The sequence below is a fragment of the Manis javanica genome, chromosome 8 (genome assembly GCF_040802235.1).
Source record: "Manis javanica isolate MJ-LG chromosome 8, MJ_LKY, whole genome shotgun sequence".
NCBI lineage: Eukaryota > Metazoa > Chordata > Mammalia > Pholidota > Manidae > Manis > Manis javanica.
This window is the reverse complement of record NC_133163.1, coordinates 92,856,508-92,868,565: the sequence shown is the minus strand read 5'-3', so window position 1 is coordinate 92,868,565 and position 12,058 is coordinate 92,856,508. Positions and strand designations below refer to the sequence as shown.

The 12,058-nt window shown below is 39.6% G+C and overlaps 1 protein-coding gene across 4 annotated transcripts in view; it reads left to right on the top strand.

Annotated features, from left to right (window-relative positions):
• TTBK2 (tau tubulin kinase 2) overlaps positions 1-11,183 on the top strand; it is a 210,033-nt gene extending 198,850 nt beyond the window's left edge. For all 4 annotated transcript variants that reach the window (XM_037018911.2, XM_073211699.1, XM_073211700.1 and 1 more), the window contains 2 exons: positions 839-2,112; positions 4,430-11,183. In XM_037018911.2, coding sequence (XP_036874806.2) covers positions 839-2,112; positions 4,430-4,892 — 1,737 coding nt within the window. In that variant the 3' untranslated portion in view covers positions 4,893-11,183. The remainder of the gene's footprint in view (positions 1-838; positions 2,113-4,429) is intronic.
• Positions 11,184-12,058: the final 875 nt, after the last annotated feature.

Here is a 12,058-nt window from a genome sequence, read left to right as displayed (position 1 = left end):
TAAGAAAATTAAAGAAGATATGAAACATTAGTAAATATGCACCTTTGCTTATAGAAAGATATAATATTCCTAACATTGTTTGATTGATAGAATTCATAGGAAATCACAAAAATGCCTGTAAATTTGGTATTTTTCAACTTACAACAATTTGCCAGTAATTCCTTCCTATAATCCTGTATCTGGATTCTGGCAGGAAATAACTAGCACACTCAAGGGACTTCAACGGGATTTAATGACAAGAACTTTTTATAGATGTGCAGATAGAGTTAAGAGTGCCAGCAGGACCAGCAGTAGAAGAAGCCATTCCTACCCTGAGTCCTGACAGATGAGGTAGAGGGACTGTTAGCAGAACCCGAGAGTCATGTGTGTGGGAGAGGTGCTGGCTGGGAGCAGTAGAACGTAGCAACCACTAAAGCCGTAGTCCTTGTGGGGGAAGCCCTACTTAATGAATGGTGAGGGTTAACACCCAGACCTGTCTCCCTTGCAGCTGTCTGATTCTCTGTTGGCGCTCCCATTGGGCAAAGCTGGCCAGAAACCAGAAGACAAGGGTGCCTGGGTAGTAAGATCTGTAGACGTCAGTCTTCCGGGGCACAGAGCAGGCTAAAGAAAGAACAGGGATGTGCCTAGAGGGAGGCTGTTCTCTACAGTTCCTGAGTACGGAAGCTTGAGGGGCATGTATTTTCATTCAGAACTGTTCATTTTAAGTATGAGTTGGGCAGACCTGGTTGATATCTGTGTTCCTCCTAAAGATCACAGTTTGAAGTGTTAAGTCTCAAAGCACACATCTTTATTTATATTCCACATGATTGCATTTAACTTTTTTTCTCCTCTCTTCCAGATTACAATTCCAAGACCTTCTGTGGCATCCACACAGTCGACTTCAGGAAGCTTTCACTGTGGTCAGCAGCCAGAAAGGAAAGACCTCCAGCCCATGGAGCCCACTGTGGAACTCTACTCTCCAAGAGAGAACTTCTCTGGCTTGGGTGTGACAGAGGGTGAACCTCCTAGTGGAGGAAGCAGAGCAGACTTGGGGCTTCAGGTAGATCACATTGGTCATGACTTTTTACCCAATATTCAAGTATGTGACAAATCCCAAGACCTAGGACCGAAAGACCTTTCTGACCATAACAGACTGGCTATGAGAGAATTTGGGAGTTTCCCTAGGAAAACTGAAGAGAAATGCATTCTTCTGCGGTCAGATAATGAAGATGAGAAGTTAAGCAAAGGGCAGCATCATACTGAGATCACCTCTCTCCCAGGAGATTTGGAAACTGTGGAAAGGGATCACTTAGCTACTGCTGAGCCTCTTGATGTAACAAAGACACAGACTTTTAGTGTGGTGCCAAATCAAGACAAAAATCATGAGATAATGAAGCTTCTGGAAGCTGGAACTTCGGAAATATCTCCACGAGTTACTGACCCACATGTTGAAGGACAGATAGGCCAGGTGGCAGCAATGCAAAAAAGCAAGCTATCTAAGGATGGTGACATCAAGAGTAAACACTTGGCAAGTCATCAAGGAGACCTCTCTACTTTTTTGTACCAAGAGGGTAAGAGAGAGAAGATTGCCCCTAGAAATGGAGAACTATTTCATTGTGTTTCAGAGAGTGAACATTGTCCCTCATCCCGGAAAGATGTGATTAGGTCATCCTTTGTAACTAGACACAGCCGAATCCCTATTTTAGCACAAGAGATAGACTCAACTTTTGAATTATCCTCTCCAGTCTCTGCAAAAGAAAAGCTCCTCCAAAAGAAAGCTTATCAACCAGACCTAGTCAAGTTTCTGGTGGAAAAAAGGCAACTCAGGTCTTTCCTGGGAGACCTCTCAAGTGCCTCTGATAAATTGCTAGAGGAGAGACTAGCCACAGTCCCTGCTCCCTTTTCTGAGGAGGACGCCTTCACTCCCTTTTCAAGACTGACTATAGACTCACATCTGAGCAGATCAGCTGAAGACACCTTTCTGTCACCCATCATCTCCCAGTCCCGAAAGAGCAAAATTCCAAGGCCTGTTTCATGCGTCAACACAGATCAAGTCAATAGCTCAGCTTCATCTCAGTTCTTGCCTCGGCCACCACCAGGAAAGCCACCCACAAGGCCTGGAGTAGAAGCCAGGTAATGCTGTGTGTTCTCCCTGGGTTAAGTGTGTAGCCATTGTTTCTTTGCATGGTTACAATACAGTGGTTTCATTTCTTTGTTGCCTGCTTCTGATCATCTACTTCCTCCCTGCCTTTCCCAGGCCTTCTAGCCCAGGGTAGTAGAAGAGGTCAGATTGATTCAGGTCAATTCTTAGCTCTCCCACTTTCTAGCAGTATGAACCTCAATTTCCTCATTTATAAAATGAGTAAAACATTTGCTTTGTGGTTTTGGGAGAAAAAAGCATACGCCTAAGAGCTTTGTGCAGCCTTTATTAGCATGCAACAAAGGTTACATCTCTTCTAGTCCATTTTAACTTGATACTTCGTAATTTTCTAACTTTGTCAAGCCAGAATCCCATTGTAACAGATGCCAGAATTCTAATGAAGAACACTGTGTCTATAATTTACTGAATGGGCCCTGATAACAGTGCTGTTTATCTGATTATAATGAACCTAACAACAAAAATCCTATAGGTGGTTTCCCTAGGTCAGATGATACATAGAACCATACAAAATAAAGATACTACTTTAATATTTACTGTATGGTATACTTGTTTATTGAAGCATTCTCATGTTTACTTGACCACAGAGTGATTATATTTTGAAGAAGAGAGGGAAATAATTGGGAGGCGATGAACCAGTTAAGAGCCATCTCCTTGAAACCATTACTTACTTTCACAGAGTAGAATGATCTAAACCTGTGAATAAGAAAGAGAAAAAGAAGGATCTTGAAACAAAAACAAAGTGAACATCACCATACATTTACATGAAAACTATAGCCTATTCTAAACAGTATAACAATAGGCCTCCACAAGTTATAAGGATTTCTGAAGTGTATTAAAGTGAGATTCTATCTGTGTCATTACCGAGAAGAATTTGCTTCCTTACCTAAAAAGTAAGTTAAGTTTTGACTTGCCCTAGGGTTTCAGGTTCAAGGGTAACTTAATGTTGGACTTGAGGTGCAGGTGGGACTAGACTTCCATAGGAAGAATGATGATGAGTAAACATCAGTCATTTAGCTGAGATACTAAAAAAAGGTGATTCCATGAACAATATTCATACATCCCCCTTTTCCTTCTGCTTGGCATCTGTACTTAATGAAGATGGTGTATCTGTGGCTTGAGCTGCTTTGGACTGCAACAAACAAATCTTAATTATTTAGTACTTTACATGTCCTCTAGAAGTAGCACTTGGTGACCAAGCCAATTGTGTGGTATTGTGCCAGATATTACGAACTGACCAGCCTGGAACTCCTCTGGGAAGTCAGTGCAGACCGACTTTCCTACTTAGGTCCTGGCACAAGAGAAATTATTTTATTCCATTCTTCAAATTCTCCTGTAAGGTTTGTGAGAGTAGGCTTAACCAGAGTGAGTGTCATGTCACTTGTCAGAATAAGTAGATGGTGAAGGAGGAAGAGAGAAAATTCAGGAAAAAAATGAGTAACTTGTTGCTGCCCGGTGATGGTGATCATGGCTTTGTCCATCCTTGGGTCCCATGGGTGCCAATACAACCTTGGCAGCTCTTCTCCCATTTCCTTCTATAAGGAGTGGCGTGTTAGCAGTGCGGGGCTTAAATTCTTTATCTGAGTGAATTTTAGGTCAAGACAGAAAGACATTTAGGGCAGAGAAAACATTGCTATTCACACGAATACTCTCTAGATTTAAAATTCTAAGGCCCAGGCTCAGTTGCCAGTAAGAGGGGCAGGCAGTCCACAAACCTAGCTCTCCTGAGTCTCATGCTGTTGTCAGAGGTAGAAACTGTGACCAGTGACTGCTCTTTTCTTTTGAAAAAGGTTGAAATACACTTTTATCTGTAGTTCCTGTTGTTGATGAATACAGTTCATGCTGAAGGCTTATATTGTAGGGCTTAATGTTTGTATGTGTATGCAGAATTCCTGTCCTAAGAGGCTTGAACAAAATGGTTTATTCTGCCTTTCATGTGTTAACATGAAAGAGACATTTCATTAAGTTAATTAATTCTAAAATTAGAAGAGCAAATACACCATAGGAGGAGGGGACTGCAACATTTAAATGCTTCTGAATGGCAGGCATCCAACTAACTCCTTCCCTTGTGTTGCTGTACTTGGCTGCTCAGCAGTCCTATGGGGTAGCTGGCGTTCCCATTAAAAGCTAGGAGATGTTAAAAAATTTGTCCAGGGCTGTACCACTGGTATGGTATGCATCCTGTGTTTCCTGATTTTGACTCACATACACATTATGATTTGGGACATTGTGACTCTCTAGGAACACTTGAAATAAATGAAAATGAAAATAATTCTTCTGTGTTCTGTTAAGGCTCCGCAGATATAAAGTCCTAGGGAGTAGCAATTCCGATTCAGACCTCTTCTCCCGCCTGGCCCAAATTCTTCAAAACGGATCTCAGAAACCCCGGAGCACCACTCAGTGCAAGAGTCCAGGATCCCCTCACAATTCCAAAACACCACCCAAGAGTCCAGCTGTCCCTCGCAGGAGTCCCAGTGCCTCTCCTCGAAGCTCTTCCTTGCCTCGCACATCTAGCTCCTCACCATCCAGGGCTGGGCGGCCCCACCATGACCAGAGGAGTCCATCCCCGCATCTGGGGAGAAGCAGGTCACCTCCCAGCCACTCAGGATCCTCCTCCTCCAGGAGGTCTTGCCAGCAGGAGCATTGCAAACCCAGCAAGAATGGCTTGAAAGGATCTGGCAGCCAACACTACCACTCGGCCAACACTAAGGCGCCCCCAGGGAAGAGTAAGTCTGCCAGTAAACTCAGCAGATAGGAGCCGTGCTGCATCTCTGTGAAAGGTGTGAGGTCTTCCTCCTAAATCCAATGCATGTGTGTCCTTGTACTGTCTATTTAAAAAAACAGTGTTGATCTTCTCTTGCAAAAGGAAGTAACACGATAAATTATTTATAAGAAGACATAAATATATGACAAGGGATTACCCAAGGCAGGAAGCAAGCAGATCAGGAATCAATGCCTTTACAGAGGAAGGGACAATCCAGCAAAATCAAAGGGAGAAGTTGATTAAGTGAACTCTCATTGTTTAGCTGCCTTTGAAACAAGAGAGTTTGAAGGTAGGAAATGGAATGGAATTTTAAGGGATTTGGCCTACTTTTTTTTAAGGCCTCTACTCAAAGATTATATAGCAAAAGTAAAACATTATTTTAATGTTTTCATTCACAACTTCCCAGTGCTGGAGAGTCAGAATTGCTCCCGTAGCGGAGCATACATGTGAGGAGAGGTCTATGCTGGGAGCCACTGCTCGCATCCATTTGCCTCATGTGTATCTAGTGTACTGAGAATTCCCACCTTTACTTTGCCTCATTCCTAGTACCCTCCCCTGATTTCATATTTCTTAATGTAGTGTTTCTCATCTGGTCCAATCTCTTATTTTAGCAATACATGCTAATATGCTTTTAGCAATACATGCTGAGAATTTTTTTTAGTCCCCCAATATTTTTCTTTGGAGCAACAGTTCTTAAATCAGCATATTTTTATTGTGAAAAATAACTGATGAGACTTAGATAAAGGAAGGAAAAAATCTAAATAAAGCTATTTTGCAGACTTTTGTGCTTTAGGAAGAGCAGGCAGGGCATGGGGTACTACCCTTCCAGATAGAAGAGCCCTCTCCTCCTCTGATAGTTTCCTCCTTGTGGAAGGAAAAGTGTTCCTAAAGTACAATGCTGTGAAATGTGACTTTATGCGTTTAGAGATTTAGAAAGAAATTAGGTACTTGTTGAGGTTTGTTGTCCTCAAACTTTGTATTTTATACATTTAGCAAGGAATGAAATGTGGGGAAATAAATTTGGGCTCAATATTTTTAGTATTTTACTACCTGCTTCTATGCTTTAGTTTGAATATTTGGACTTTTTGACCTGATTTCCATATAAACTCAATTTATAAAGCTGCGGAGGATCATATTTGTTCTAATTTCACTCTTCTGCTAACAGGAGTCAGGAAAAATTAAATTACGCTGGACTTTTTAAATGGGCTCTTTTGTACTCTGTAGGTGTTTTGTGTTACAAAGACCTTATTAAGGTCAGGTAAATTTTTCTGCTTGCTGTTGAAATCTGCCTTCTAGCAAACATCTGTGCTTTCTCTTTGACCTTGTGTTTGCTGCCAAACCTAATATGGTTGAATAGGAAAACAAAAAAAAGAAAGAAATATATTTCCCCACCAAGTAAACATACTCTAATGCTGCATCAAAGCTGCCCTGAAGCTGCACTGAACTTTTCTCATTCTCTTTATCTGTTGTGCTTTTAAAAAAAAAAAAAACGAACTCAAAACACTATTGAGACATATGGTCTCCCATAAGAAATGTAGCATGGTATGGAATCTTAATTTCTCTCTGGTTTCGAGCACTACAGAGGAATGCAATAGATAAAGATGATCTGCTGTTTAACTAAAGCAACTGTAATATTGGAAGACCAGTCCTTCTGTATTATATTGTATAATAGTTGCCGTAACACTACCTGCATGTCTTCATAGTAAATCATATAAATATTTATAAATATATAGAGAAACATATGCTTGTATAAACTCATTCTTTCTCATTCTCCATTTGTAATTTCGAGATCACAGATGGTGAAATTCCTTTTTATTGTGTGCCTCGTGTCTACTTGGGCCTTGCCTGTCTTCATTTTCTGAAAATATGTTCTTGGCATGTGACACTTCAGATTCTCCTTGACTAGCTTGTGTATAATGCAAGGGTTGGCAGGCTTTAAGAAGCCAAAATAGATGATGTAATTTTCATTTTTAAGATTTTAATAGGGGTAGTAAATTACTGGGACTTGGTTGTAACACTGGTTCAAAGATTTGTCATGTTAATCACATAATTCTATTCTTATGGTTAGAGTGGATAAACTGGGGTGATGATAATCATGGGTCTGACTAAATTGAATTAAAAAGAAAATCTCTTAGAAGTTACCATTCTACTTTCCTCTTTTTACCTTTTTTCATCCTAGATGTGGTAGGGGAGTAATCTACAATTAAGAAATTATCTTTTTTTCTGTAATGTATTAGCTAATTGTACTAAAAGTAGCCAGCTCTAAATCCTGACCCCTCTAGTCAGAAATATGTTCTCCATACCATTGGAAAAGCGGAAGAGGTTACATTTGTGATGTGTATGTAATTTTATTTCTTATTGGCATTTCTCTTCTTGTCAAAACTAACAGTGAGGGCAACATGGCAACTGAATGTTTTCTCTCATTCTTGGTTTCTAGTGTTTTTTTCCCAACTTTCCCACTCTGTTGCCCACTTTTCTAAGTGGCACGGACAAACTCAAGATCCAAAGAGAAATAGCCTCATTGTGTAAGAACATTTTAATTTGCATATAGAAGTTTAACCAAAGGTGTTTCTGCACTGATACTTTCAAAAGAAAACAGACTAAATATATCTTATGTATCAGTAAGTCCACTTAAAAGTACTCTCTTATATAGAGATTTACTTCATGGTTCTTTAAAGCAGTTTGTGCTTTTAGATGTTAGATGTCTCAGGCTAAAAAGAGAAGTTGGCAGCTCTGAGCAAAGCACTTCTGGCACAAAGTTTTTTGTTTTTGTTTTATTTTAAAGTATGATATATTTTAAAGTATGATACAGAGAACAAGTTGGGTTTTGTTGTTTTTAGGTTTTTTTAAGTTTATTTTTGTTTTTTTTTTAGTGATGCCATATTTCGGATTTCAGTGACAAACATAGAACACCAAATAATTTTAAGCCAGTTTGGTTATTCTACTTAAGAGACATAGCCATTAACTGAAATCAAGCCAAACTGTACTAAAGGTAGTATGGGGCAGAAGTTAAAATTATATTTTGAAAATAAAATGTCTGGTTGCCACACTTGCCACACTTGCTCTTACCCTCCCTTGTTTAATCTCTGGAATTACTTGGGTGGAGCAGAAGATGGAATTAGGATCAGCTCAGTCCCTTCAGGTTGCATTTTTCCTAAATTATGCTGCCCAACCTCCAGCTGGTACAGATTGGTTGAAATACTAAAAATCTGCAATATAATCTTGCACAGCTTAAAAGCATTTAACTTTAATGTGTAGAGAAAAATAAGGAATATTGGGTCATACTAAATTTAATCTTACAGCACAGATCATGAACATGTTGGAATGGTATGTCTCAGGTAGGTAGCTTCATTCTTTACTTGCTGTGCAGGCTGGCTTTGGTGATAGTGGCATAGTTAAATTTACTGTATTTTAAGTTGCATGTTGTGAAGTGAATGTTTTTGTGAAAGTTGCCAAGTTAATCAAGTCCTAATTAAGTAGCAAAATGGTAACTGAGGTCCACTGTTGTTCTTAGCCACTTTTTATATCGTTTGCTTTAAAATACTAAACAAATCTCAGCTGCTTACTAATTGAGTGGACTAGTACAGATCTCTGTTTAACTCCTAGTCATTATGGGAACTTGAGATTCTTTGGTAATCATCAGAAATTCCTTCCCGGCCACAGAGCTTATGTGATTGTTTCTATGGTGGCATTCAGATTCAGTCAAGGCAAAAGTGTACATTGGTGGGTGCATGTTTTATAAACCCAGACACAGATAGTTAGAACTATAATTAGTTTTCTATACCCAGTAGTTTGAATTAAAAACAGATGCTTTTTCCCCAAGAGCAGAGGATTCTTTGTTCTAGTAACTACATTCTTAATCTAACATTAGGAATTGCTGATAGAAGAAATGGGACCCAGAATTCAGAATTTAGTGGCATAGGGGGAAAAAAGTACATCTTACTCTGGCTCTTTGAAAATATATTTATTTGTAGATAAGTCTAGAGTTAGTCTTAGAGATCAAAGTTTTCACATTTTAAAACTTTCTTCATTCCTTTATATCTATCAAAACACAGCATATATTAGGGAACAATTTCTTCTGTCATGTTCATGTATTTTGGAATGAAGTTGTTTACATTCTGTCTTTAAAATATGCCCATTTCTGTTTTATGTGCATTTACCACAGATGTGTTAGGACTTTGCCTAATGGGAGAAATATTTTAGCACCTGTATCACTGAGGAGATAGAATGGTTGAAGATAACTACATTAACAATTGTCCCTTGAATTTGGTTCTGTACATAGTTATTTATTTTAGTACAAAAAGTATTACAGGATTAAGGCATGTAATCACTATGGTACCTATGTTCAGAAGCCACAGGTGCATATTTAGACCTTAACTGAGAGAAGGGAACAAGAGGCAGTTCCAGTCCCTAGACATACGGAAGGATGTAGCACATGGAAAACCCCAGGTGGTTGTTAGGACATCCCACTTCCCTGTCCTCATCCAGTAGAACTCTGGGGTATTCCTCGAGGATGTGGGAGTAGTATGAAAATATACCACTGGATATTCTCAGTCGTTTGGCTGTCATTCTGTAATTATGAGATAGTTAGCCCAGATAGGCTTGGAAGATTGGAAGACTGCAGAATCTCTTGGCAACATTGCTAGGGAGAATGGCAGAAGGTATATAGGGAGGTCCTATAGTTCTCAGGTAACTCTAGGATGTGGGATCCTATTCGTTCAAAGGGGAATTTGGATGCTGCATACCTCAATTCAGGAGAAATCCCTGGATGGACATGAACTGGCCTCTCAATACATTTTCCAGTTCAGTTGTGATTAACGTAAGCTTGATATTTAATTATTCCTCTTGAGCAAATTTGAATCAGAAAATTAAAGTATATGGCATGATTAAGATCACCTTCAGGTTATACATAATCTCAAGACACTGAGTAGCCAAGTAGTAACACTTACTCAGTAATAATTTGACTGTTTCCTTGGACTTTGCTGGATCCTTGGTCTTAAGGAGACATGTAAAAAAAGTGAAGCCTTTTCCTTCATTGCCTGTGAAACTTTAACAGAGTCTGCCTCTTTAATTGAAAGTGACAGGGGCACAGTATGGACTACTGGTGATGCTGACATGTCTCTCAGATACCCTGGGCTAGGGGGTTCTGGGTTTCTTGACTTAGAGAATAGCATTAATCTAGAGAACAGGCAGATCTTTGAGCCCATGTTGACTATAGAATTTGCTGATGACATAATTTTACACACTAACAGTGGATGGGAATTTTACCTCTCCAGTAGTTTAGTACTGTTTCATATTGTGTGCAGAAATGCTCATTCACCCAGTTACAAACATTGTGTAAAGTAAGTTTTTATATAGACTACCCTTGCCATATGATTCTTTTTTCCCCCTCACACAGTTGAAATCCTTAGCACTTCAGTACCTGGAGTCCGGGTGTTCCTCACTCTCAGGGGGAACACAAAGCTACCATAGCCTAATGTGATCTGTCTTAGGGAGCAACCCAGAGAGGGGCAAGCCCTGGAGCCTTTCTCAAAACCATCGTCTTTTTAAACTATTCACAGGATAGGTAAGTTCACTAAGGTAAGAAGCATTCAGAAATACGAAGATAAACAAGATAAAGAAATTTAACACTGTGCCGCTTGGGGCTCTGAAATTGTATTGGCGAACTGGACAACAAGAACAGATCGGATGACCTGCATTTGAGCCCCTCACTTCTCTCTCATGCAGGTCCTGGTCCCCATCCTCACTCCTTTCCTCAAATAGCCAGCATCAATTTCAAAGTTTACTTACAAGTTTATAGCTCTCAGGATAAATGAGGAGGAAACATACTTTGAATTAGATATAATCTTGAAAGTTACGAATGCTTCACAGCTGTTAAACTAGACTGAACCACTTACCAGAAGAATTCTCTTGTCCAACGAGACCAGTAAGTTAGGATAGAGAACTTTCATAATTACAGTTTTTTTCCTTTCTTCTCCTCATGAAATAAGAGTGATGAGAAATTGCTCCTTGAAATACTTCCAAAGGTATTGTTATTGTGTCCCTTTCCACTCCACGCATCCCTCTTCATGCATTTTTGCTCAGGCAACCAAGGACATAGAGTATTGGCAGAAACATGAAGTGCTTTTGTATAGGCCGTCTGTACATAAAAGTATAATTATTTATTTAATTTTCCCATTTGTATCATATTAAAGCTTTGTACAGTGTTTTAAGTTCTGTTTTAAAATTATTTTGTATTTTATTTTTATAACCTAGTAATAAAATATTCATTCCGCATGCAAACTCTAGTTCTCTTTGTCTGATGGTTTGGATTTCAAAAATGGGAAATATTATTTTTCTAACTTAATGAAGTTGTTGAATGCATCAGAGGTTATAAAATCAACAGGGAGCAGAAAGTGTTACTATAAATGTTGTACCACATCCATAAGTAACCTAGAAAAGAAGTGCTGGACTGAAAAGAAACCAGGTGTCCAGTATCCCTGCAGATAAAAACCAGGATTCAGGGAGGTGAGGAGATGGTTCCCCATGTAATAAAATTGAAATGTTAAGTGCTCCCTTCCAGTCCTTCCTTCTGTCCCTAGGCTGGAGGTACTTTGTCCTTCTCTGCAGGAAGCAGCCCTTCTAGCACTAGGGTGATTAATGCTCCCCACCATTCTCCCCTTTCCACCTGTAACCTTCCTCTGAACCAGAACAACTCGGGCGGCATTCACATGGCATTGCTTCATCCCTCCCTTTCTTGATTTATCTGTGAGTAGAAACATCCAAACAGCAGGCTCTCATGTTTTTCGAAGTAAGAAAAATTAATCACTCAGACTCCCATAAGCTAATGACGAATGGGCCTATTAACGTCTCAGCTGCAAAGTAGATTAAATATTAACTGGTGTAGACCCGTCATTACAACTCGTAAGGGAGGTCACGATACAGGCGAGTCTGTGTGTAGGGTGGCCCAAGGATTATAAAAGGCGTCCCTGCAAGTCCTCAATAGTTGATCGGTGCATGGTGAGTGCAGGAAAACCTGTGGGTACCGGTCGGGCCGGGGTTTGAAAATTCACCCTTTGAGAAAGACAAGGTCAAAATGAGGTTAAGCTAACTTTATCACAACTTCTTTAGGGAGTTGACGGTTGGATCTAGAAAACACTTTATCACAACTTCTTCAG